General features: G+C 40.4%; 2 protein-coding genes across 3 annotated transcripts; both read right to left on the bottom strand.

Moving 5' to 3' along the window:
- Positions 1–175: 175 nt before the first annotated feature.
- On the bottom strand, positions 176–10,274 carry orc3 (origin recognition complex, subunit 3). 2 transcript variants are annotated; one of them, XM_084743004.1, is made up of 20 exons: positions 9,721–10,274; positions 9,520–9,571; positions 9,318–9,415; positions 8,469–8,607; positions 8,120–8,224; positions 7,856–8,022; positions 7,621–7,757; positions 7,227–7,386; positions 5,292–5,405; positions 5,067–5,200; positions 4,881–4,944; positions 4,663–4,779; positions 4,477–4,556; positions 3,225–3,358; positions 2,986–3,077; positions 2,798–2,895; positions 2,561–2,702; positions 862–978; positions 564–643; positions 176–420 (listed from the first exon to the last, which is right to left on the bottom strand). In XM_084743004.1, the coding sequence occupies exons 1-20, from the start codon at positions 9,742–9,744 to the stop codon at positions 315–317; spliced, it is 2,160 nt and encodes a 719-aa protein (XP_084599130.1). In that variant the 5' UTR covers positions 9,745–10,274; the 3' UTR covers positions 176–314. The 2 variants fall into 2 exon arrangements, with proteins under 2 accessions (XP_084599130.1, XP_084599129.1); XM_084743003.1 differs by having other exon boundaries at positions 2,986–3,080; positions 9,721–10,272.
- Positions 10,275–10,848: 574 nt separating this feature from the next.
- On the bottom strand, positions 10,849–26,176 carry znf292a (zinc finger protein 292a). Its single transcript, XM_084742430.1, has 8 exons — positions 26,015–26,176; positions 23,470–23,624; positions 22,070–22,148; positions 21,599–21,734; positions 20,552–20,754; positions 18,960–19,096; positions 17,542–17,683; positions 10,849–17,415 (listed from the first exon to the last, which is right to left on the bottom strand). Exons 1-8 carry the CDS (start codon positions 26,162–26,164, stop codon positions 11,287–11,289), a joined length of 7,131 nt encoding a protein of 2,376 aa, XP_084598556.1. The 5' UTR covers positions 26,165–26,176; the 3' UTR covers positions 10,849–11,286.
- Between the last annotated feature and the right edge of the window lie 439 nt (positions 26,177–26,615).

Raw genomic sequence — 26,615 nt, 5'->3', positions numbered from 1 at the left:
TGTATTGTACTGGTTATAAGAAAGAATAGTAATGAAACCTAAATATGTTACTATTTTTATTTACATTTTAGAGCACCCGCATTGCTTTGTTTATCTTGTATTGGTTTGTCTTAAAATTAACTGTATACTGTGCGTCTGTCTTTCAGCTGTGCCTTCAGTTGAGCAACAAAATGGATTAAACAGACACTACTCACATTTTATTAGAGGGAAAAATACAGTACTAAATATAAATCCAAGTGAAATTTGATAAGAGCTCAAATGAAGAAAGTGTGCAGGCTTTTTTTTGTTTTGTTTTGTTTTTTTGACTGTTTGGGTCAGCAGCCTCCCCAGGTAAGTCGAGCCACATGGTCGGTCTTCTGCTTGGTGGACTTGATGAAGCCCAGAAATTCGAGCTCTGACACGGCTCGGATGAAACGGGCACTGAAGAACAAGTTGAGGAACCACAAAGGTTAAAAATCAACACCCCAACCACCTCATCTACAATTAAATGTGACGAGTATCAACACAAAGCAAGTATTAAAACTGTGGAAAAGCATGATGGGAAACACATTTCAGAAGGATACTGTTTGACTTCATCCACTTTCCCAAAATTGTCAGAGTCTGGATTGTTCCCCTCAGCAGCAGAAACCACAGTGGCGTAAGCCTGAAAACAAACACGGGTTTTCATTCATGTCAGTTTCCAGTCCACTCTGGGCCAGTATTTGACTTTTCGGATCAACAATGTGACACATTGATCCTTAGAATCAATAAAGCCTCCTGTGAAGAATGAAAAACAAACTCTCCAGCCATCAAGGTTTGTAGGGAAAAGGTGAAAGGTGCCATGCATCACTAATACCACATTTATTCGGTTCATAAACTCACTTCCAGCCAGTCGTAGAGGTTAATCAGCCTGCCGCACTCCAGGTGGAGTTTATACGCGATGCAGATATCAGGAGCGGAGTTAGAAACGGTCCCATCCTCCGTCTTCAGGCTCTCGTTCTACAGGAAGAGTCAGAGGGAAAAGGTCATCTCACACATTATAGAGTTTTCAACCAAAGTTCATGCAGCTTTTTAAGAGTAATTCAAATGTCAAGGAACCTAAAATAAAAACTTCCTCACTTGCAAAGCCTTTATCATCATTGTTACTATAAATGCAATTGCAAGTTAATATATTAAATTTCAAGCGTGTTCCTCACCTTCAAAACATAATGATTAAATTTAAGTATCTTCCAAATGTTTAAAACTTTGTACAACCTTGTTCAATGTCTCACAGGCTTTTCTAAGGATTTAAGATGATAGCATTGTTAAAACATCACTATATATGCTTTTGGTAGCCCCTCTTAGACAGCCTGTTCAAAGCAGGCGTTATTCCACCTCACCACTATGTATAAAAATCATGGACATGCAGTTGGGGGCATTGTTGTTCTGCCTCTGATCCGCCAGCAGCGGTAGTAACAGCGCCAAATTGACATGTGCGAAAGACGGTAGACTGGCAGAACGGGACAGGAAATAAATATATATTTATAATATAAATTCATGAGGTTATCAGCTCCATCTGCAATTTTCATTTAATATTCTTCAGGAGGCACTCATTGATCACAAAGTCATGTTAAATGCAGATTAAACAAAATACACGGTATTCACTAGAGCTAAGAAAATCAATTACAGTATATGTCACATCAACACTTTATCAGGTGCAGCTATCAAAAGAGTCCCACACAGTAAATATCTGAACATCTGGATTGATGATAAATTCACGTACAAAGTTCATGTTAACAATCTGGTTAAACAACTGCTGATGAAACTTTCTCTACAGAAACAAATCTTGCTTCCCAATGTTCAGTAGAAAAAGTGAATCTGTATTACTCCCTTTTTTGGATTGTGGTGATATAATTTATAGACATGCTGCTGTTACCACCCTTAAGCCCCTGGATGCAATATACCGGCGACTCCTGCAGTACCAATCATTGTAATTCTGTTTAAAAACAGTTTGCTGACTGTCTCTCTGTGAGACGAGACCAACATTGGTATTTACTTATCTACAAAGCGTCAAACCTGCTCTCAGGACTGCTGAGACTGCTTTTAGGTTCTTATAGAATAACTTACAAAAGCACTTTAAACCTTAAGACTGTGATAACTTTGGGTTATTTTAGAAACAATGTTAATGTTCTTACATGTACATGCTTTAACTAGGAATTATCTTAACCAATTGTTGTTGAGTTCTTATTGTCTGTCTTATTTTCTAACTACCTTTCTTTTTTTTCCGTTTTGTAAATAAAGGTTGAATGAATGAATGAACGAATGTGTGATCAGAAAAGAGAAGACAAGCAGAATCACTTGTTGACCGGTGCGCTGTTTTGTTATGTCATGCCAAAACGCCAGCATATTATCTAAAAACACACTGGAGCGGCTTTGTGGCGGCGTTTTTTGGTTCATTGTTAAAAAAAAAAGAGCCAAGGCAGCAGTGAAACGAGCCTTCATTGCAGGAGTATTAGGTGATCTCTGTGTAACAAGAGCTACTGCTTTCAGTTTCCCCTCACGTTAACACAGTTACACTCTTGATTATATGAGGCAGATGTACCTTAAGATAATAGTAGGGACTGCTGAGAGCAGCCTGGATGGAGGTACGAGGTGTTGCGTTCAGGTGGCGTCTCACAGTGGCAGAAGAGCTGTAGTAACAAACTTCATACAGTGTCTGAGACTCAGGGGGGGACAGGTGACTCCTGGGTGGAAGAGGAGAGGTGTTGGTACGAGAACAATTAATTCCATATTTATGTGCACTCCGCTTTCATTAGAACAAGAAGGCAACTTGTCTTACTTCACTAAACTGTCGATAAAGTCGAGAGCTTCATTTCGCAGAACCTCAAACGGACTCAGTTTCTTGGCTCTCCGAGACTCATTCATCTCCAGCAGCGTCTAGAGTGCATGAGAAAAAATAGACAATTTATGAATCGAAGAAACGCTGCGATAATGCTCTTCATAAAACATTCATAAACCCACAAAAACCTTCTGCAGCTGGAACAGATCTGTCTTCTTTTGAAGATTCTTCACTGGAGAAGTGAGACTGTCTTCCACACAGGGGGGAGCTTCAGCTACTACTGCTGCAAAGAAAGATGAAAAAGACAAAAGTTTTTTTTCCTTTCCACTGCCTATTCCACCTACAGCAATTAATATTTGAGAAATAAGACAATCCCAGGGCGAAATGTGGGAAAGTAAGAATCTATTAAAGAATTTCAACAACTTACTGTCCAACTGCTTGAATCTGGCAAGCAGTTCTTCCAGCTGAACACGAGCGTTTTTCATCTTCTTTGACTTGACAGACTGCAGAATCTCCACACACCTCTGCAGCAAAGTGATCAGCTCATCTTTAGCCAACATCCTGCAGGGAAACCACAGGAGATTTACAACTGAATGGTACAGTGGGACAAAAAGTGGTTGCAGTAACTTTAGACCGGATAGTTGTTGTTGGACTGAAGTCTGGTTTCTTCAGAGGAGCTCCTGCACAACAACCAAAACGGTGTCAAACAACAAAGCACAGCACTATTTCACTGTGTATTCATGCCTATATGGCCACCAGGAGGCAATAATTCTCTAAATACCCTTGGATATGTCACCATCTGGTGGTAAAATGTGTTTAAAAAAAAAAGAAAAAAAGTTGGCTGAAGTACATACTTAAAAGAATAGCACTTCAATATTTTAAGACGATGATGTCGTCCATTTTTTGGTACCTCTTGTTGACATACAGGTTAAATATCCAGACTTTACTTCAACCAGACCAGAAACTATAATAACAAACAAATATGAATACAAACATTTTCACTACTAGTTTTCCACTTACTCTTTAGTCGCATTTGATTGTAGAAACAGAAAATCAGCATTAACTTTCTCTGACATTTTAACATTTAGTCTTTGTCCTGAAATCATATGTTCATGTTGGCTTCAGACGTGTTTAGTCAGCCTCAAACTTTTTCAGTTAACTGAAACAGTCTATGTAATTTCGGCTTCCCTTTTAATGAAAATAAATAAATAAAGACAGACAGACCCTTTCTTTTTATTTATTAATAATTTTATAATTTTGTCTCTGTTTTCTGGCAGTGAGAGTAAATACATGAACACTGTTGATGCTTATTCCATAGCTTGGTTTGCTAACTGCTTCACCTCGGGGACGTCGCCCAAACACCAGACTTTCTGGTATACTGTGAAATACAGAAAGATTTACCTGGTGATAATAGCCTTAATCAGCATTGTGTGAACTTATTTGAATGCGACTTACATTCAGTTAAATGTAAAAGTCCTGCTTTAAATTAATGCTGTTTTACGTTCCTCCGTTGGTAAGACATTATGCTCCTCTGTGTACTGTAAATTTTATTACAAATTATTGTGCTTATTACAAATGTATAGTTCTAAATGTTATTTTGTACGGCCTCTCATATGAAGAGTTTCAAATGACAGAAGCACAATAAAAACTGAAGAACGTCTGTATGTATCTAGACGTACTTGACAAGCTTCATGGCTGTTTGGTAATCCTCGTTCTCCCAAACATTCTTCTCCAGACATATTAAATGAAGCTCTCTGATCTGAAACACACAGATAATTCAGGGTTATATTGTGCCAGTTGAGAGACTGTTACTTCAAAGTTTGCTCAACTTTTATTTTGTACAAATAAAATGCATCACTTCTTGCCTGTTTTCCGAGGGGGTACCGAGGTAAAGACGAGGTCAGGGTGTGGAGACACCTCAGGACAGGATAATAGTTCTTGTGGTATTTGTGAAGGTCTTTTATCAGCTTCTGGCACACCTCCTAAAATCAGAAAACAAACCCTAAAGCCTTAGATTCTGTCCAGGTATGTGCACTCATTGTTGGCTAATGCCTGAGGTGTAGAAATAAAACAGAGAATGTACCTTTAAATGAGCGTCGTCTGTCATTAGCTTCACTTGTTCCTGAGATTCTTGCTTCTCTACATACCTGAGAAAAAAAACACAGGTTAGACTTGATTTAAGTTACTGGTAGAAATCAAATTAATGGTCTATTCACACAGTTTCTTGTTTTGTTTGCCAGTGTGATAAAGAAACGGTTTGTCTGTGTACCTCTTGAAGGACGGCAGATGCCTGATCGTCTCCAAGTCACTGTGACTGAGCTGCATCACGTTGAGCAGAGCCTCCTTCTTCTTACAGCAGAGTACACTGAGAGGCTGAGAGTGAAAGTGCTCCAGCAGGGCCAGCTGCAGCCAGACAAAGCACAGAGTTTGTTTACCACATATCTGAAGACAAAGAGACACACAGTGGATAAAGTGTTTAAAAGCTTCTCTGTACCTGAATGCCCTTGATGAAGTTTCTCACTGAGAAATCATGGTAGAGGAAGACGCTGATCAACACCTGCATCACTTTACCGTTCAGCTTAAAAGGGAACTTAGGCGTCAGGATCAGCTGGAAACACACACAAGACAAAAAATCTAATTAATTTCATGGGGCTTTATTTTAAAGCCGACACAGTAGTGTAGTGAAGAAAATAAAACACATTTCTTATCTCCATTTTTTTAAATTACACAATAAATTCCAATTAAATTTCAAAGTTCAGTCACAAAAAATATAATAGTGTTGAAGCCCCTCAACACAGCCTGAAGTTAATATGACTACTGTTAAGGATTACAGTACATGCTACAGGTGACTATGTTGTTATGTCTATGGGCCCTATTTAAACTACCTATAGTGATTGGTCCAATGTGCATGGCACAAGTGCATTTAGCGCGGGTCCAACTCCATTTGTGCAAGATAAACGGCCAATAATCTGGGTGCAAAGTAGGGCACAAAGGTGCTGTATTTAGTCTCTTAATTAATCATAGGTGTGTTTTGAACATAACATATATTAATCCAATCAGTCTCATCTCCTATTCCCTTTAAAAGCCAGGTGCACCTGCACCTGGCACACTGCTATTTAAATAGCACAATTGGCGAGTGGGAGAAGTGAACGGTTTTCTGTTGAGGAAACAGATCGGCTTGTGTGCAAACTCAGGGGATGCTGGACTGACCCACTTGCAAAGAAATGCTGCGCTGCAGTGACTATGACAGCAACTGGGAGTGCATATGGACAGCTGGCATTAGTCTTCAAATCATCCCACAAGAGATTACAGATGTCTGCAACAGCCTGGCAGGATAAGCAAAGTTTATAGCAGCATTTGTCTTTGCTGAGGGACAGGTATGTGGTCCCTGCCCAGCGTAGCTCCTGTCTCCACTTTCTCCCAATAAGTTAATGCACAGATAAGTGCTGCGTGTCCATATGTGTGTAACAAGCAGAGTGTTAAGACATTTAGAAGCCGCCTACATAGGTGCATCCTAGTATCTGAATAATGCACCTTTTAAATAGCAAAAAAATACGGTGACATTGACTTTAATCACAACCGTGTCAGTCGGAAACTAGCAGTGACAGTTGTGCTGCACTGTTCGCCAGGTGTAACATAGAGCCCTACATCTATACATAAAGACGGCATTGTTTTGAATTTAGCTGCTTAACAGTTTTTAAATCTTCAAATAAAATCTTAAGAATGCAGAACATCAGCAAAGATGTGAATTTTGTGCTTCATGAAGTAAATCAGGAAAACAATTAGAGTTTTCAAAACACCTAAGTAAGAAAAACTTAAAATGTGACATTTTAAAATACAGATTGTCAGTTTGTCATACCCAGCATTTTGCAATGCTGAATCTGCATGAGTACCTCCAGTATGTCCGGGTTTATGACTAGAATCGTATGTGTAGGAGGTAAACAAGAAAATGTCGCATCCAATAAGTTCATTAAGATAAAGATACATAACACACAATATCCATAAAACCAGACTGCTGGAGAAGCTGTGGTGGGAAATAACGGTGATCACTCATCTTTATCTGCCAATTACTAAAAACCGAAACTAATTATAAGCTATTATGAAAACAAACAACTACAAACCTACTCCACATATATTTAACAACTAGAAGTCAAATTTAAATGGCATTTTATAAAATGGGAAGAACTGTAATGAAATAGTGGAATAAATCGATCAAATATGTGATCACTTTTTTTACTATAGAATATATAAGTACTGTACATATGAACCACAATTATAAAAATGCAATAAAGTATTTTTAAAAAGACAAACATGCTCTCAGAAACAACATGCCATTAGCTTAACCAAGACATGATGTGACCGTCCTTTATATTCCTTGAACTTCAGACGCACTTCTTCTGCACTGTCCTGTATGTGAGAGTGAAACTACCTTGTCTATGACTGTGGCCAGGTGCTGTGTGCAGGACAGAGACTGGAAGAGCTCTATACACAGCAGGGAGGACACAGAGTGGGGCAGCATGTGCTGGATGGTGCTGGGTGATGTGGCGATACCAAAGATGAACATCAGCGGGAGACGTTCAATATACCGGCTGTGGACCAGAGAAACACTGTTTTAACATTTCTACTCACAAAAATGATTGAAAACTGACAACTTTATCAATAATTTAACTGTTTAGATCAAATATATTCTCAACAAGGTGATGGATGAACTGTGTATGGGAAAGAGGTTGTTTCAGGTCTTTACAAATGACGATCATTCCTTTGTAGTTCTATAAACAGGAGGAGGCTGATGCAATAAAATAAAATAACATGGAAACAGTTACCTGCAGATGAGTATAAAGTCCTGAAGAACTCTCGGGTTGAAAGCCTCCAAGTCTTTGAAAATAACAACAATGGGAGGCTGTGGCTCATCTCTGGCAGGAGAACTACGCTTTTTACCAGGAGTACTGGTGCTGGATTTCTGAAATATTAGAGGGAAACAGTTGCTTTTCAAACACTTTTTATGCACATAATTGTAGATGTAAAATCATGCACACTAGCTGAGCTTCATGGTCCCACCTTTGTTTTAGTATTGTACCAATCACAGAGTGTACTGAGAGAGCAGTGCACACTCTTATGGAGCTGAGTGGAACTGGTCTGCTCAGCCTCCTCCTCTTCCTCATCATCCACAGTCACAACAGTGCCCATCAGCCTCTCCAGGACCCTCTTCATCAGATGCTTCAACACTGAAAAGATAAAGCCACCACCATTACAACTCTAAGATACAAAAAGTCAAAATTCTTCAGGTGTTCGAAATCAAAGGCAATGCAAGGAGTCTGTTACCTCCACACTCTTTGGCCTGTACAGACGCCACATGAGGAGTGACAGACTGCTGCAGCAACTCAGAGAGACTCTGGAAGGTCATATCATGGTCCGGGACATTCACACCTGTGGAGGATGTATGACACGATGTCAGATTAGGCTTCATTTCTATTAGGGCTGCACAAGTGACCATAAAAAAAAAATAAAAAAATAATCTGGATCTCAATTAATACACCTATGCAATTCCAATTCTAAACGATGATACACTCGGTCTGACAGGACAAATAAACAATATCACAAAATCCCTGCTGCCAGACTACACAAACGTCAGCATTCAAGTTAAGTTGTTTCTGCCTTGTCATCAACATACCGAGCACGAGAGCTGCTGTGGGGATCTCACTGGCCCTCATCTGTGATGCCCAGTCGCTGTGTTGACGAGTGGAAGAGCACTTCCTTGTGAAGTCCAGCAAGCTGTCCAAGATTTTCCTGTTGAGTTCATCCTGTAAAATCTGACAGGAAACAGAACACATTTGTTAAACTTTTTCTCATTAAACAAATCAAAATATTGTGTATGAGATGCTGTTTACAGCTAATATTTTAAAGTTATTGTTTACCAGCAGTTTAATCAGCAGTTTCAAGGATTATAACAAAATTGTGAGAGGGGGCAGTGCAAAACTAGGGAGGTACATCAGGTATTTTTTTTTAAGCACTGGGGAGCAACTTGTGTTTTTTACATTAGCAATAGGGGAGGGATAAACAACTTTAGGTAATTCTTTGCTCTTTGTTTTTTGTTTTCCCCAATACTACCCATCTTCGGTGTGAACAAAACATGGTTATTTATGGCGGAGGGAGCATCATACATTTTCCCCCAATCACTCAGGGAGGCTCAAGGAAAAATATTTGTAGTTCGGGGGAGGGTGAAGATTAAAAAAACAATATGACAACCCAGCCACTCTGATCCCTCTGATGAAAAATGAACAATCCCCAACTTTATCACAAATCAAACAGTCCTTCAGACTATTTTGTTCAAAATCATGCACTGTGATATCACGTTTTTGTGACATTGTAAAACACTGCTTTGGTTTTGTAATATACACTTACTGTTGAGACACCACTGATGGGCCATGCAAAGCTACAAAACATTTTAAATATATATTCAGTTTAATGCTTCTAATGTGTAAGATTGTACCATGACAACGTGTTAAATATCTGTTCTTACCTCTGTGTTTGTTTTAATGTTGTCCCATAAATCCTGACAAAGTTTAAATCGTACTTCACTGTTCTCAGCACCTTCACAGCCCTGGGTGAAATGATCCTCTGTGGAGAAATGATGATCAACGTGAATATAACTGAGGACGTCTCCAGTCACCTGACAGTTCACTTACAGCTCAGTAAAAATACTCCTCTGAACATTAACTCACCCAAACTGACTGTCTTCTTCTTCTTAACATTTGGCTTGAAAACAAAGCAGCCCTGAAATACCAACGGTAACACGTTACTAATAGTGCTTATGAACTGTAAACATAAACAAAGAGAGTGAACTTTGATGTGGCCATGTTGTTTCATGAGGTTTATGAGGAGTGACGTTAAATATACAACAAAACATCAGAATATCACGTTACCTTTGACACAGATGAAGTAGACATCTCAGCAGTAGCTACATATAACGCCTGTGTTATATTCAGGATAGTTCACTCAGTGAACCGCTGACCGTTTAAAGGTAAAATAATAGTTTAAAATGCTTCCTGTGGTGTGCCTTACGAAGTAGCTACTACTTCCCGCCAGTGTGACGTTTACGGAACAGGATGTGTTCAGTCAATAAACGGTTCCGCGGGTGTTTTTATCTCTCGGTAAAAGTTTTAAGCTACTGGGTATGATAAAATGCATTCGCTGTTAAAATCAAATAAGAAAATCCACATGTTAAAGTTTACAACGTCAGTTTACTCCTCTCCCTGCTTTTCACTGCGGTGGATTTTTTTAAAAAAAACATTGCTGATCTTGAACACCCCCAACCGGTTTAAAGCATTCCTGCTTTCCCTGTTGTGGCCTCCCCGCCGTCGTGTCAAGAAGGGAACCCCAGACCCGCAAAAGATCTCGCGAGAGTGATCATTTTAATCCGAACCATGATCCATCCCTTACTTTTACGAAGGGTTTTTGATCCTGACATACCCTTAACCGAAGCGCTGTCACATGTTCAAACATATTTAGTTGTACTACATGCACAGTTAAGTAACAACGTGTGCAAATCTCACGAGAGTTTCTCAAATCGCGGATTCTCTTCTAGACAAGACCCCTCCCCTTGGTTCCAAGTCTGTTTCCTGTTACTGTTTAATATTCATAGACAGCAAGTATGTAAGAATGACGCTCTCTAATACTAATTATACAGTGATGATTATACATCAGTAATACTTTAAGTAATAGCTGAAGTAAGTATTTGTATTAGCTTTGAACCTTTATGTCAGCATGTAACTGATGTTTATTTGTATATATTTAGTTTATTCGCAGATACAAATAAAGGATGTTTGAACACTGTGCAGGAAAGGTTCCAATGGTTCATGAAGCTACATCACCTATATAAATATCAATGGTCATACTTCATAAAAGTGTCATAAACATATTTCAAAATGTGTGCATCATTATTTGTAACTGCATCATGTTACACTAGGACAGTGTATGCAACTTTACTGCAAACTAAACTCTGTAATGTGTTTAGTAGATATCAGAAAAAAACACTGCAATACAGACAGCACTTTACAAAAGGAACCAGTAACATTTTATTGAACACTTTGTGGAAGACATGTAAATATTACAGATAGGTCTACTAGTGTTGAAAAAGGATGAAATAAATACAAACAGAACTTGAAATCCCATAGGGATATATAAAAACATTGTTTTTCTTTAAAAGTCTCCATTTAGCAAAAAAAAAAAAAAAACATCTTCAGTACTAAGCATAAATACAAACATGTTTCTAAAATCTATGCCCTATTAGATTACCTGGTTATTATAACTAACATACATACTTAAAATCATCCAAGACATTTTTTTCATTAAGTACAAAATAGGCCATTTCATCGTTAACTGTGACCATGACTGTTTTCAGTTGGAAATTGATGCGTAACAAACAAATCATTTCTGCAGCATAACTTCTCAAATCCTGAGTGAGATCGAGTTGAAAACAAAATGTCGGGCTATGATCCGCTATAAATCCATTTTTTTATTATGACTATGGGCTTCATGTCTTGTAGCTGCTTTAGTAAAAGATCAGCACCGTCTGAAAATCTTTTATCCATGACAATTTTGACATTGCTCACTGATGTAAGATTAAGGGGATTTCTGAAGTCTACAAGATTTTGACAGCCTGTTATTCTACTTTTCCTTGTGTATTTGTGTTTTTGAGTTTGTTGTCTTTTGGACGGCAGTTCAGCACTAGATTTGTCATTTAATTTGCGTTTGGAAGTTTGTGTTGTTGACTCTGAGGTTTCCAAGAACTTAAGAAAAGAGTCCTCAAGTCCCAACGGCTTGAAAGACCCTGGTGTAACCCCGTCGTCACGTTGTTCTTGGGCTGTAGGGGTACCAGGATTTGAGTTCTCTCTTGAACTGTTAACAGTCGTTCGGTTTCTAAGGGTCTGCATCCTCTCTGGACAAGCTGGTGTAGGTTGTGCAGGTTTCCTGGGACGGCCTCTTTTAATTGCTCCCTCTGTCCCAGTGGAAGCTTGAGATTCTGCACTATCGTCGTTGGACAGCTTGCTGTCTTCTTGGCCTATTCTATCCACCGACTCGTCTGTTTTCTGGTCACTGGGTTTTTCGCTGTCTTCTGCTTCTGTTTCCTCAGATGAGCTTGATGCACCCTCTGCTTTGTTTGAATCCTTAAATCTGGCACGTGAGTACTTTTTGCAGAAAATGAACTGGCTCCTCTGGTCTTCAATATATCTTTCTGTGAGGCCATGAGTGGTGTAATGCTTAAATATACTTCTTTCAGCCCGCTCCACTGCATCACAGCCTATGATCATGCATGGGTACTGCAGGGCGGACTTCTTGGTGCACATGGCGGATGCCTCCTCATGGGATTTTAGTGTAGGTTTTCCAAAACTTGTCCAGTGCTCAATGGACTTGCCATCTTTCTTTTTAGTGTTTTTCTTCTTCATTTTGAATTTACTTTCCACATTCTCTTTCCCGTTGTTAACACCCGGGAAGAGGCCTACTGATTTAGTCCTTCTTCCGTCACTCTTTTTAGGATCATAAACATAATCATGCTTTTTGATCAGGTGACGGAGGAGGTTTGATTTTGTAGTGTAAACTCGGTCGCATCCCTCGTACTCGCACCTGAAAGTTGGATCAACTGAGCCGCTCTCAGAGATGGCAATTTCCTTATGGAAATTCTTAATGTGCTCAATGTACTTTTCCACAGAGCTGAAGGGGAGCGCACACTCTGGCCGGTCACAGTTAAAAGTCCCTATGGTCATGCTGGCCATCATGGAGGTGGCCTTATCACGCGTGAATTTGTGAAGTAAGAGGTAATGCTGCACTAACCTTGTGATTCCCATGAACACTCTTGAACAGTCTTTCACTTGACACCTGACTTCATTGTCTTTGCTTATGCTCTGTTTGCTCTCTGATGCAGGTTTAACACTAGTCTTTTCAGTGTCAGTTTCAGGTTTGCTGGGGGGCAGAGATGCCTGATGCATGGCCCTGTAGTGAAGAATCAGATTCTGCTGGATGGTGAATGCGGCAGTGCATCCTTCATGAACACAGCGATATGGTCTATATGGACTGTAGGCATTGTCTGCATCACACATTTTGAGGCTCAACCTTTTCAGATTTTTCTCTTTCCTCTGGGGTTCATCCTTGTTTGGTGTGTTTTTGGAGCTGCTGGGTTTCTCAGGGGAGGACAAAGGAGATGCAGTAGGAGGGCTGGACTTTGGCTCTTTTACTTTTTTACTTAATGATGCATCTGCTCTTCCTTTATGCGCCTTTGCTTTGCCAACCGGACTGAGCTTATCTTTTAAACTGGGTTTCCGTTTCTCCTCTGGACTCTTGTTTACAACAGCCACTTTAGGTCTTTCTGGGGTTTTTTCATGAGCTGCTGGTGCCACCTCACCAAACGGTCTATCAGTTAAATAGTTAGGAGGTGGTGGTAGTTGTGTAACAGTTGATATCTCAGGACTGAATCCCTGTGTAACTGCATCTCCTGGTGAGATATGAGTAACTTCTGGATTGTTCTCATTGTCTGTTTGAGGCACAATTGCAATGTCAAGCGGTTCTTGTTTTATAGCAGCTAATATTCCTGCAGACTGTGTTGTGTGACTGCTGTTGGCATCAGTGGTTGCACGGCTATTTAACGTATTATCTTTGTTAAGCCTAAACGCGCGCCTGTTGCGAGCACTGATCCTTAGTTTCTGCATCTCTGTCTTTGACAATCGATGGACTTTCTCATAGTGGATTCTCAAGCCTGTCGTTCTTGTGAATGTTTTGGGGCAAATCTGACAAGGATAAGGAGACAGTTTTGATGGGGTTCTTTTTAGCTCTTCTATCATCTCATTAGAGTAATCATGCATTCTGCTCAAGTGTTTGAACAACGCCTCTTTTGTCATGAATGAGAACTCACAGTCATCCTGGTCACATTTAAAAGGTTTGGGTACCTTTTCAGTGGGCCTGTCGCTATCACTTTTGCTCAGCATTTTGCTTTTTTCAGTTACAGGGGCTGTATCACAATGGCTGACATTTTGCTCTAGCAACATAGCACTCCGCATTTTCTCTTGTGCTGCCTCAATCAAATCCAGCCTTTGAAAGGCATGTGAAATTTCCATCAAATGATCCTCTTGATAGGGTACGGAGAGGGCCGGATTAGCCAACTCTACTGCCTTTTCTTGCTGGTTTTCGGGGGAAACACATAAGGAATTTGAATAGTCCATTATGTTTGTATTCTGGGGCTCTTGTTTAAACACCATGGGTGAGGTCAAAGTGGTCAAGCTACAAGATTCCTGTGAGAAATCACCATTTGACATGTTGAATATTGCTCCGTTGGTGTCAGGGACATGAGGGTCATTGAGGAAATCAAGAAAAGATGTTGGCAGATCAGCCGTTAGGTCAATTTCATCTACTGGTCTACACTGTGAGCGTTTAGACAAGTGACCCCCAAGAGACTTGGTGCTTGTGAACTCTCTGAAGCATCTCCTGCAGATGACCTTGCCATCCTTAATGATGGCTGGCCATTTGGTTCGCTTGCTCAACCTGCTGCGTCTTGCTTTCAGCACGTCAGGGTCACTGCCCTTTTCATCTGAGGGGGTGGCCTCACAGTCAGCATTAGGACACTCGTCTTCGTATGGGAAATCTGATTGTGGACTGAGTATAACATCCACGGAGTTGTCCATCGGTTCATAACCAGGAGTAGACACACTCTCTGTTTTAACAGTTTCATTTGTAGGTTTTAATGAAATTTGGGCCTCTGGGGTCAGACATTTCATGGGGATATCAACTGACGAGCAGTGAGTATGACACGAGTTCTCACTCTGAGCATATGGAGTGTGGTAACTTCCTTCAGGGAGGCTGTCAATTGTTGAGATACTGTTTCCATTATCCAACTGGCTTGTCATACTTGCGCTGCCTTTTCTCACATCTCCACTGCCCTCCGGAGGCATTAGTCCATACTGATGACCTCCATTATGTATTTGCCCTCCATTGTCAAGCATCAGAGAACTGGACACGTACTGGGACATCAGACTTGAATCTGAAGGAGCATGTGACGTAGTGGGACCATGCATAGCTGCCATTGAATTATCTCTATCAGACGGTAGAGACGCTGTGGTTTGATAAGGGTCTCCTTGCCATTGGGGATAGCTCCGAGAGGGGTACTCATTCACGTTGAAGGCATCTGGATAGCAGTTATTCATGGGAGGTGAGGACCACGACTGGGACATATCGGACTGCATCATTCCGCTAGGATTATTTGGGCTACCCCATGACGGGTACACTGTGGGGTTCACCATTGGCGTGATAGGCACGGGCTCCATTGATCCAGGATAACACTGGGCAGGTGAGGTTGAGCATCCCACTGGGTAATCCATTTGCTGCACCCCAGGTTTGTTGCATAGTACTCCAGGCCGATTTGGCGGTCTGTTCCCAAGGTTTGGGGACTGATTAGGTGAAGCTGGTCCCCTTGGTGCCTTTTTTGCTGTAATTTTGGCCACTTTGTTATACTTCTTTGCCAATTTCCAGTCTTCAAATATCTCAGGGTGTTGCTTCTTGACATGCCTTGACAGACTTTTGTTTGTACTGTACGCTCTTGTACAGTCACTATATGGGCAGCAATGCAGATTCTCCTCATTGCCAGCAGTTGCAGCGGGTGTGCCAGAAGGATATCCTTGCATAGCATAAGGAATTTCTGTCTTAATTTGACTTGGATTAATTATTTGTGGAACTGCTTTTGGAACCTCACTGCCTTGGACAATATTAAGCCCGTCTCCTTGTTGACTTGCCACAGGATTTGTGACACTGGGCGCAGCAGGATATACTGGTGGCATCTCACTTTGCCCTGCCACATTTGGGGGCGCATGAGCCGCCTCAGGAGCTGGTCCCACATCAGCTGGTCCTGGAGTGGGGTTTGTCATAGGAGTGTAGCATTTCTCTGGTTCTTGTAATTCATGATCTGCCCCAGAATTCAGCATGCTTTCAATTGAGTGTTTGACTCGCACAGGAGCAACTTCTTTAGCAGCCTCTGGTACTGTGCATGGAGACGTGTTTGCCTTAGACGCCTCCTTCATGTATGCCTCTGGATTAATACCTTCAAAGCTAATGGCTGAAGAGTTTTCTTTGCTCGGGGTGCTCTCGAGTGGTGATTGTACTTTTGGAGTGACAGGGGGGTTTTGATTTGTGACGGGCAAGTTGTTTACTGCCTCATTTGAACTATGATTCTCTTGGTGAGACACAAATTGTGACTGTGAGTAGAATATTTTGCCACAATTATCTGTTTGGCAGGTGTACGTAAGGTAATGCTGAGCCTCGTGATCGTACAACAGGTAGGCCTCGCTAAAAACTTGGCCGCAGTTAGGGAACATGCACTGGGCCTTGAATTCAGGATGTGTTTTTCTATGCATGAGAAGCTCTGAGTTGGAGTTAAAGTTTGCCTTGCAATCCAACTGTATGCAGATGTACGGTTTGCTGCCACAGTGCATCTGCAAGTGATCATTAAGATGTCTGACATTAACAAACTGCCGTCTGCAATACTGGCACACCACTTTCTGTTTTTGTATTTCCAAAAACCTCATGGCCTCTTCATCATCCTTGTGAGATCTGACATGTGCCATAAGATTGCGGAAAAACTTGAAAGCCTTGGAACAGTTTTTGACGGGACAGAAACAGTCCTGACTTATGTGTGTGTCAGACGTAGTTTGTCCTATCTTAAGAGGAGATGCCAATTGGTCACCAATTTGAGATTCAATCATAACAGGACTAATGTTCATCTTGGTGGCAACTTTTGAATTTTTTGATGGACTTTTAGGGGATTGAGGTGGTTTGGTTACCTTCCTAGCAGCTTTCATTGCAGCTAGTCGCTCTTTGCAAGATTGCTTTACATGTGATGCTACATGTGGCTCTAAAATCTCCCTACTTTCAAAACTGTCAGCACAAATTGGACAAAGATACACTCCGTCTTTGAAATGCTTCTGCGCGTGACGAACAATTCTGTGACCTAAGAACTCTTTGTCACACAAGACACAATACTGCATGTAAGCTCGCCAATTTCTGAACCGAGCGGACACGAAACCCTGCTCCCGAAGTTTTTTAGCCTCCCTGTTTTTCTCTCTTTCATCTGTGATTTCATTGAGTTCATTTGTAGTGGTTAACAGAAAGTCCTCCAGGTCTCTGTATTCAGGGTGTTTGCCAAGTGCACTTTCCACCTCCTGCTCGTCTGTGTCGTTGAGTGTGTCAATAGATGACACAATAGCTGCCTCGTCGCCCATCAGTGCCAAGCAGTTGCGTTTCAGTGTTTTCCAGTCCCAGAACTCTGGATCAAAAGGCCACTGTGTCTTCAAGGCCAGCAGTAACTCGCAGCGTAAAGAATTGGGCACTGGTAGACTCCCGTCCTCCTCAGGCTTTTGGTCAGGTTCGTTGTACAGTGACTCCACAGCATAATACGAGTCAATGGTAGGCTGGAGGAGGAACTCGGTCAGCTGGCATGCACGTTTGACCTCTAGATCGGTTGGCAAGAGGCAAGAAATTGTCTTGCAGATGGTAGACTTGCTGTCCTTGTGGTCACTGGAGGTCATTTTTAGAGCTTGAATGCACATCTCCACGCACACTGGAAGCCCCACCTCACCAACCTATGGACATGAAAAAATAACAAAGTCACTTTAACAGATGCAGTATCCTCTGAGTCAATGTTGGTGTGAATGGTCATGAGTAATGGTTCTGCTATCAGCCACAAATTTGTGGACCATTTTTCTTACCTCGTTTTGGATTACTTTGATCAGAAACAGAATATGACAGACGCTTCTGCAGAGAAGAGCCATCTCTTTGCTGTGTCCCAGAAATGCTTCAGCTGACGACTCTAAACGCATGAGTAGCTTACTCCAGAACAGTGTGAGTTCCCTGGAAAACATCACAAACAAACACAACTGTTAAAAAAAAAAACATTTGAAAACAATGAAAATACCCATCAAAATCTCCTAGATCCCAAGGTGACACCATCATATGTCTATTTTGGGGTCTTTGGACTATTGGTCCAACAAAACTAGTCAACTTACTCTAATAGGACACATGGAGAAGCACCTAATTCTCACATCCCAGAACTTGCAACCATCAAATTGCTATTTTTGCTTTCAAAATGACCTAAACAATCCTAAATAAATTATTATAATAGTTGGCAAATCAAAAAACTGACTGTTGATTTATAGCTTTATTTGAATCGCTTGAACAGGCTGTCTGTAAATTTAGAGCGAAGGATTTTAAAGGCTGGATAGAAACCACAAGATTTGCAACTTGTCTTGGACAGGGGTTTCTAAATTCTTTCAAGTCAAGAAACCTCATGACAGATGCAGACCAGGAGTTCTTTTTGTATTTTTAAATGTGAAAAAAAGCTTTCATAATCAATAAATGATTAAACTATGATCACACGATCAGTCAAAACCAGCCAAACCTGTTTCTTCTCTTGTTTTTTCAAGAAAAATTGTTATAAAAGTTTAAATATTCTGTTGCTCCTTTTGCTGGGGACCCCCTACAGGCCCTCTGAAAGACACCTGTTGGTCACCGTTCCCCAGTTTGTAAATCCCTGGTGTGGAAGATAAATATCATGTTTTGTTTTAATGTAAGCATAATGAATTATAGAGAAAAGTGTCCGCTAACATATTATCTAAACCACCCATCCATTGTATAAATTATTTTGGTGTTACAATCAGTTATAAACTAGGTGCTTTTTTGAAGAATGTCGTTTGTAACATTTGTTGTACCGTGTGCTTTCACTTTGTTATTTCTGTATGTTCTGCTAGTGTTCCATACATATACATATATTAAGATTACAGATAACCACAAATCTGAAAGTGTCTTGCACAGTTTTAACAAGACTGTTGCTGTTTCCAAGCACTCAGGGATTAAAGACAGTAAGTCGTTAATATTCTTCCTCATTCATTCACAGCTGGCCTATCGTCCCTCAAGTATTAATCTATTAAGACACATGGACCTTCAAAGACACAGAGTCAGCATCTGCAACACTGCTCAACAGTCTTTCTGCACATGTTTATTACAGAAATTGCTTCAGGTTGGAGAAAAGTCAATTGCATAATAAATCTGTTCCATGACCGCTGTATTCCTGAGGGTAATGTCGTAAGTGTTCAAAGTGTATTTATTTGAAACAAACAGCAACACTCACCAGGCACAATAAACATCTCCTTGGAGGAGCTGTCGCTTGAGAAAGGCAGAACATAAGCAGAGAGCTCCTTTCTCATCTCCCTCCGACTCCAAGTTGCAGATCATCTCAAGAGCATCTTTACAGTCTATTGACGCAATCTAATGGGAGGAGGAGAAAGAGATAATCAAAGAAACAGTCAATTTAAATGAAATCCAAGTGCTGAGTGATTAATGGATTTTGCTTGTTAGATTTAATTTCTTTTTTAATCACTTTAGTTTTTATCATCTTTGTACATGAACAAGTAAACCAAAAACATAATACGCATACAACAGCAGAGCCCATTTTTTCTCAACAGCAACAACAACAGTTTACAACTAGTAATAAAGCTTATTATATTATTTGTTTGTTTTAATAGAGTAATTTCCACTATTGTTGTACAGTGCCAATTTATTTTATTCTAAATGTAATCCATTTTCTCCATTTTCTATTAAACAAATTCTCTTTCACTCTTACCCCCTGTCATGATTGCAAGTGAGTCAAACACGTTTTTCACTTGTATATTTCACACAACAGAAACGCTATGATTTTAATCTCTGCAGCTGTCTCCACCAGCCCTGTGCATGTCTCATCCCAGTTGAGTGTGATGGGTGTAAATGTAACCTGAAGTGTTTATTCAGACTTCAAGTCCATTTTTTTCAACAATATGTGCATAAATGTGAGGCTGGTGCCAAGTAAAAAGGCACTGAAAACGTATTTTATCCACATATTATACCCCAGGTGGAGCATCCAGAGAGCAGCTCCCGTTTATTCCCAGCAGCTGGACACAGGAAATTCTTGAACTTTTCATGGGCAAATTATACAATTACTGCAACTACACAACTTCACTGCTAAGCTTTAATTCCTCTGCTCTGATCAGCAACACCTGTCTTCTCTGAGTGCTCTTTTTTCCTTTCTCTCCTTTGCTCATCCACAACCACTGCACTCAGATACACTGCAGTGTTTATGCATCGTGATGATGGAAAAATAGATCAGAAATATTCACACAAATTGAAGGAAAACTGCAGACTGCACAGAAACTTTAGCAGCTCATTCACTGGTGGACGCTTTGAAATGCGCGGACAATACAGAGCCTACATAGACAGACGCGTCAGTGTGGCATCGACACTGTCGTCACGAGAGCGTGTTGCTGACTTGATGTTTGCTTCCTAGTCAAAGGGGTTAGAGTTTTTTGTTTATTTCCTGCCAGCTGGAAGTAGAATTTTGATCAGGTAATAATCTTCCATCTGCACCACTTTTGTTATGTTGCCCAGGTGTAAAATGGAGCATTTCTTGGATTATACAGCCTAATTCCTCAGTCAATACTGAATTCACTCTATTTTTGACAGCTCCAGATGTGTGCATGATTTGCATATGGCTACATTGCACCCCTGTTTGTTACCAAATTCAAATTCAATTTATTTTTGAAAAATATCAGTCCATTTTTAGTCATCTGCTTTATACAAAAAACCTTCAAACTTATTTCCTCAATTTTCTGCTTGCTGTTTTAGACATATAACTTTGATGCAGTACTTGATCAAGTCTTAAATGTAATGACTTTGTGTGTCATTTCTTACCTCTTCCATTAGCTGCTCCTGACTTTTTCCCATGCAGATGCAAACCAAGTAGGTTTGTTTAAAGTTTCCTTTTCCTTCATATCCCGGATACTCTGAGCACAGCTTTGCCAGGATAGCAGCTTTGTCAACACTGTCCACTTTGATGAGGTGCTTTATTCTCATGTTCAGAAGCGTGGGACCTTCCATCTCAAGAAACTCGTGAACTAAGAAACAAATAGTTAAAAAAAAAGAAAAAAAAGGAAAAGACAGAGAAACAATAAGAAACGGCAGATGAGAGACAAGCATAATGCACACATTAAACAATTATAATTTCTTGTGTCCCTGTGTTTCAACGGTGGTTTATTGAGGTGGCTCAATGAAATGCTTTCTATTACTGAGAAGGAACAGATTTGTTTTAACAAATGGAATTCACAAAACTATTTCCAGAAGGTGTGGAAGCCATTTTTGGCATCGCTTGATGAAACCTAACTGCACAACTTATGAGAGCTGCTGCTTCATTGTATCTTTATTCTGTGCAAACTCTGCCCTATCCTGAATACAAGACGCCTAACCTTTGTCAAGGTGCATTTTCAAGCTTTTTCAACACCCTACAACTGTGATAAATTACAAACAAAATAACCATTTCACTTCTTCATCACATTAAATCAGACATTATTCTACTATAAACAACAAAATGATGTTTCCTGATAAAACTGTACAGAGGGATGACAAATTAAAAAGTTTCGTGCTTCAAAGTGTGTCATCTGACTGTAAGTAGACCTAGCACACTATATAACATGGCAAAGCCAATATAAACCATTAGACGTATAACTTAAATAGATTAGGCTCTCTCTAACGTTTTGAGTTTTCGAGTTTTGCCAGTTTTGTTGATGACCGGCAGTTTTGGATTGTTCTGGTGAGTTCTGTATATAAATCTCCTGTCTTTTTTTGTTAATTTGTTTATGGTACAAGGTGTTTTATGTATATTGTGTGTTTGCTTGTTTTATTGCAAAAATAAAATAAAGCCATCAAAAAAGTAAAAAAAAAAAAATTGTTAGCAGAACTAACCTTGCTCAGTTTGAGGGTTTTGATTGGACAGGATGCTGCTTAGTGTGGTGTTTGACCAGACGCCCTCCTGCTGCGCCAGGACTGAGAGCAGGCAGAGCTGTGTGCTCCCACTTTCTTGCAAAAGGCTGTGTGCCAACTGCAACAGAAGATAAATAAATATGTAGTAAATAAAACCTCAGTGAGTCACACTGTAAATGTTAGACAGTCTAGAGACTAAAGCAATTGTTATTACAGTGTTACTGTAGTGAATTTCTGTCATCATTCAACTGTTGACATTTTGTCAAAAGCAGCCCCAAGCAGAACGTTTCACAAAATAAAACCACAGATCCAAACGTTCGGCCCATTTGTTTTTATAACTGTTCGATGATGAGCCAAACCAAATGCATTCTAATTACTAAACAACATTTCATTCCTTATCGGTATGAAGATAAGCCTCAGAGAAAGTCTTCTAACAGCCCTGAGGATACTGACCTTCATGGAGGACTGAAACTCCTCCCATAAGGCACCAGGGACATGCTGGGGCAGTAAGAGCAGCAGCTCCGCACAGCTCCTGCAAATCCAACAAAGCTGTTTGTTAACATCATATTTAGGTCAAGGATGTGCACACACACACTTTATTCACAAAGTCAGATTTGGCATTTTGTAAATATAATAAAGATGACAAACAGGATATGGGGGTGTAAATCAGTAGCAGTGAGACACTTAAGTTGCATGGATCAAAATAAGTATAAGTGTTATTGAACAGACACTGTTGTTTTCATGTTACAAAAACACCCAGAGTAGCCAGATAAGTAATTGCAATCAATAATTAATTCAGTTGCATCCTTCACATTATTAATAGCCGCCTCTGACTGCCTTCATGTTGTGTATGCACTGCACCTCCGTGTGCACAGTAAACTCTGTAGCTCATCCCAAATATGTCAAACTCCCCAAGAGGTAGCCTACATTTCTATTCTGTATTACAGCCTCAAGGACTTTGCCTCCACAACTACTTCAACAGCACATTGTGCGAATAGCTGAATGCTGTTTGCAGACTTTTCATACTTAAATTTCCTTTGGGATTTGGATGTGTTTTGTTTTATTCTTATTGTCAAATATTGTGCATCTTTCATGTAATATCTAAAGAGATCACTGTCAGCCAATTACAAAACCACAGCTGCAAAGCAAACTAATGTTTCAAATATTTTTATTGGACGCATTTGTGCAAAAAGTTTCATGTTTCTACAGAACAGGAAACTACTTCTTTTTTTTTTTTTACAATATTTCACAAACAACATAAAATAAGAGGGAAAGAAAAGGAAAAGAAAGGAAAAAGTAAACTAGGGATGTCCCTTTTTTTCCTTCCTAATACCGTTATCGATACCTTAAGTTTGCATATCTGCTAAAACTGAGTACTGATCCAATATCGATACATTAAAATAAGGGAAAAGGTGCAGTGGATGCTGCTGGGAAGTTGCAGGGTCCTGTTTCAGGTTTAATAGATTACGTAGTATTGGATTGGTGCATAGACTTGTGTACTCAACAACACCATAATTTTAGGCAGTACCAGAGAATAAAGCAAGATAAACCTCATCCTCTCGAGGTATCATGTATTAGTTAGTTCTACGATGCACAGCTTCAATGGAGGACTTTTTTCCAGAATTTAAAGTGCAAGTTTTTTAGCTGCTATTAGCCCATAGGAGATATAGTCTTGTTCAGAAGTAAGCATTTTTTTTTAAATCTGTCAAAATTTTATCCAAGACAACTTGAGCCCTAAAATTCAGATTACTGGATTTCAGACTTTCTAAGCCTGTGAAAGAATAATGAAAAAAATAATGCAGGGGTTTGAGACATTTCTTTGGAGTGACAACTGTGTCAGAGTTTCTACTCACAGTGCTAACTTTTCAAGTAGGAGTGGCACGTTTTCACATTCGGAGGAGAGACAGGAGGCAGCCTTAGCAAAGCTGAGGATGGCCACAGTGTAGACCTCCAACAAAGGCAGTGGATCCTCGTCAGTTTTCCAACGGCCAGCATGTTCCACAAGGACCTGGAAGACAGAAAAATACTTAAGTTACAATATGAATGAATAGACATCCTTTATCAAGTAGTAGTAGAAATTCAACTAAAGCTGATGCTGAAGAATGACTGGCTGGTGTGGACAAGTGTAAAAAACAAACACAGCATGTATAAACCTCTAATACCTTTATTTACAACTACAACAATTAATCTAACGTCATTAATTCAGCAGCAAAAATGCTGGATATTCTCTACTTCCCGCTTTTCAGATGTAAGGATTTGCTACTTTTCTCTCTTTTATGTCATTGTAAATTGAAATTCAGTGTTGTGCAACTGTCTGGGTAAAACCACTAATTTGACACTGGGAAATTGTTTTTCACTATTTTTGATATTCTATAGACTCAAAACTAGCTGACGTATTAATCAAGAACGGAGAAGTTGGTTCAAGCCCTATTTTGCTCATTTGTCCTATTTATTTACACTCTCTTTAGCTTAGTGTACCAAAACAGCTGTGTAGGTGTAATTACATACAGGCAAATTATGATTCACTATGTCCCTTTATCAGTATATAAATGAGCCAAGCAAGTAGAAAAAGACAAAATGTAGGACTCATAATCGTGGAGGCTGACAGTATCAAAATAAAACCTTTAAAACTGGAAAAAAAAAAGAAAAAGAAAATGTCGTGTCATGAGTATAGTGACCAAAGTATTGTTAAAATGTTCAAAAAGTACTGATGGACACACTGAAATCATTTCACCAACTTATAAATTAAAAACTTCAATGATCTGAAGTGGCATCATGCCCTTGATAATGTTAATGTTTTCACTGATGCAACCCCCCCATGTTGCTGTTGTGCCTGACAATTGAACACTTTTTTAATGGTAATTAAAAGTTGAAACAGTAATATGATAAAACAGTCATCTGGAATTTTACAGAGGTTTATCATGAAATATTCCTAATGTTCAGTGAGTTTAAAAAAGATGTAATTCCTCTGGACTAAGCTGTACTAGGGTTGGATACAGAGATTAAGTAGCTAAATAGTAAAACTTTAAGCTTTATGGATCACTTTGTTTTTTTAAAAAAAAAAAAAAGCCTCAGCCATACTCTCGCAAACCATCAAGGGTGAAAAATTAATTAAATCAGTATTTACTGTTACTAAATACAGAGCATAATTAAATCAAAATGTGGACACTAAACAAAGCACCAAAGTTTTGTTAGCTCTGCGAGAAAAAAAAAGGCTCTTCTTTTTATCCTCCCCTTTTTTCTTTCACTCAGCTCAAACTCTTAAAAAGTCCCTCCACTTCTCTGGCACACAATATCCATGCAGATCCATTTCACACTGAATGACTTTGTTATTGTACTCTTACGAGATAAATCTCCATCATGACTTCACTGCACACAACTAAGGTTACAGCATACAGTCGGAGGCTCGCCCCCTTTTTTTCCCTCACATAACTTCTACTTTGAATGAATTCCTCCCTGCCTGTTAATGCGGGACTAACACAAAGTAATAATCTCGCATTATTTTGGTGCAATAGCTGTAATCCTTGCAGTATATCAGAGAGATATCAGGTAAACGCAGACCTTCGCCTGGTATTTACGTGGTCAGGGTAAATTAATGAGGAGGAGGATGTGTAATGGAGTCAGTGACCAGACCACTGCCACACTTTCCCTTTTTAAATCAGTGTGTCTCACAGCCAGCTGCAGGCTGATCGGCTGCTGTAACATTAACATCAGTTTAACATCTTATGATGGCGAGGTTATATGACTGTAATAAACATCTCCGCTGATGTGGTTAGCTGGATTAATTAGTGCACAAGGCCTGGGCTAGCAGCACCTTGGAAAAATCATTGATCTCTCCGTACGATAAAAAAAAAGCAGCTTCACAAAAGTAGCCCCCTTTTTTTTAGCTAAAACTTAAACAAGCATAGAGATGCACTGTTATAACGCGTGAATAGGGTTTTCTGTGTGGGATATAAGCATATAATTTAGTGCAAATCAATGCAATCGCCCCGTAAAATCTCGCTAACGTAGCTACCCATTTTTTGCACAGCATGACCACTGCACAGGACAGGGGGACCCTGCATACCAGCTAGCAACATCCATCTGCTGTTAGCTCTCTGGCCTGGAAAATACGAGTAATACACGCACAGTGCACACACACTGTTTGACTGCTCAACGCGTGGAGAGTCACACTTTGCACATAAGTTCAAACCACACGCAAACATCAATGAGAGAGAGGCTGAAAACCACGCAAGAGGTTTTTTCCCCATCTTGAAGCGCAGGCAGCTAGCTCGGCAGCTAGCCTCTTAGCTACATTGTTGTAGCAGCAGACGTAGACGCGCATCCTCGGCCAGGAAGAAGCCAGAGGGGCTGCAGGCTGCTGCCCAGCCGGGATGAGCAGCAGCACAGCGCGCTAACCTGACAAAACTCCTGGCAGAAATGCAGCGAGGCCTCCGGCGGAGTCTCCGAGCTCTCCTTCAAAGCTGTGGTCAGACCCTGGAAGCGCTCTCGGAGCTCCTCGATGGCTTTCCGTGTGTCATATTCCTTCTCTGTCTCCCCCTCCGCCATCTTCACAACAATCACGACCGCGTACGCACAGATGTTACGCTGCCAGAGCCGCACACGCACGCGCACGCTGGGGAGGGGGGAAGGGAGAGGAGAGAGAGACAGAGAGAGAGGGAGAGAGAGAGAGCCAGCAGCACACCGTGTGCCCCACACATACATACATACACACACACACACACACACACTGATGTCAACAAAGCATCCATGACCTTACAGTGACACAAAATCGCAATCTCCACACACACACACACACACACACACACACACACACACACACACACACACACACACACACACACACACACACACACAGGCTGGACGTGAAGTGTGTGCTCATGAGCTAATATCAGGATGACTGGACGTCCCCTGAACACACCATGGCTTCATACCATCCATGCACAGACAGACACTGCAGGTCAGCCCTGACCTCCAGGCAGTGAGCATCAGTAGGCCA

This window comes from Lutjanus erythropterus, chromosome 18 (genome assembly GCF_056507025.1).
Source record: "Lutjanus erythropterus isolate fLutEry1 chromosome 18, fLutEry1.hap2, whole genome shotgun sequence".
Lineage (NCBI taxonomy): Eukaryota > Metazoa > Chordata > Actinopteri > Lutjaniformes > Lutjanidae > Lutjanus > Lutjanus erythropterus.
The sequence above is the reverse complement of the archived record's forward strand: the minus strand, read 5'-3'. Positions and strand labels throughout refer to the sequence as shown.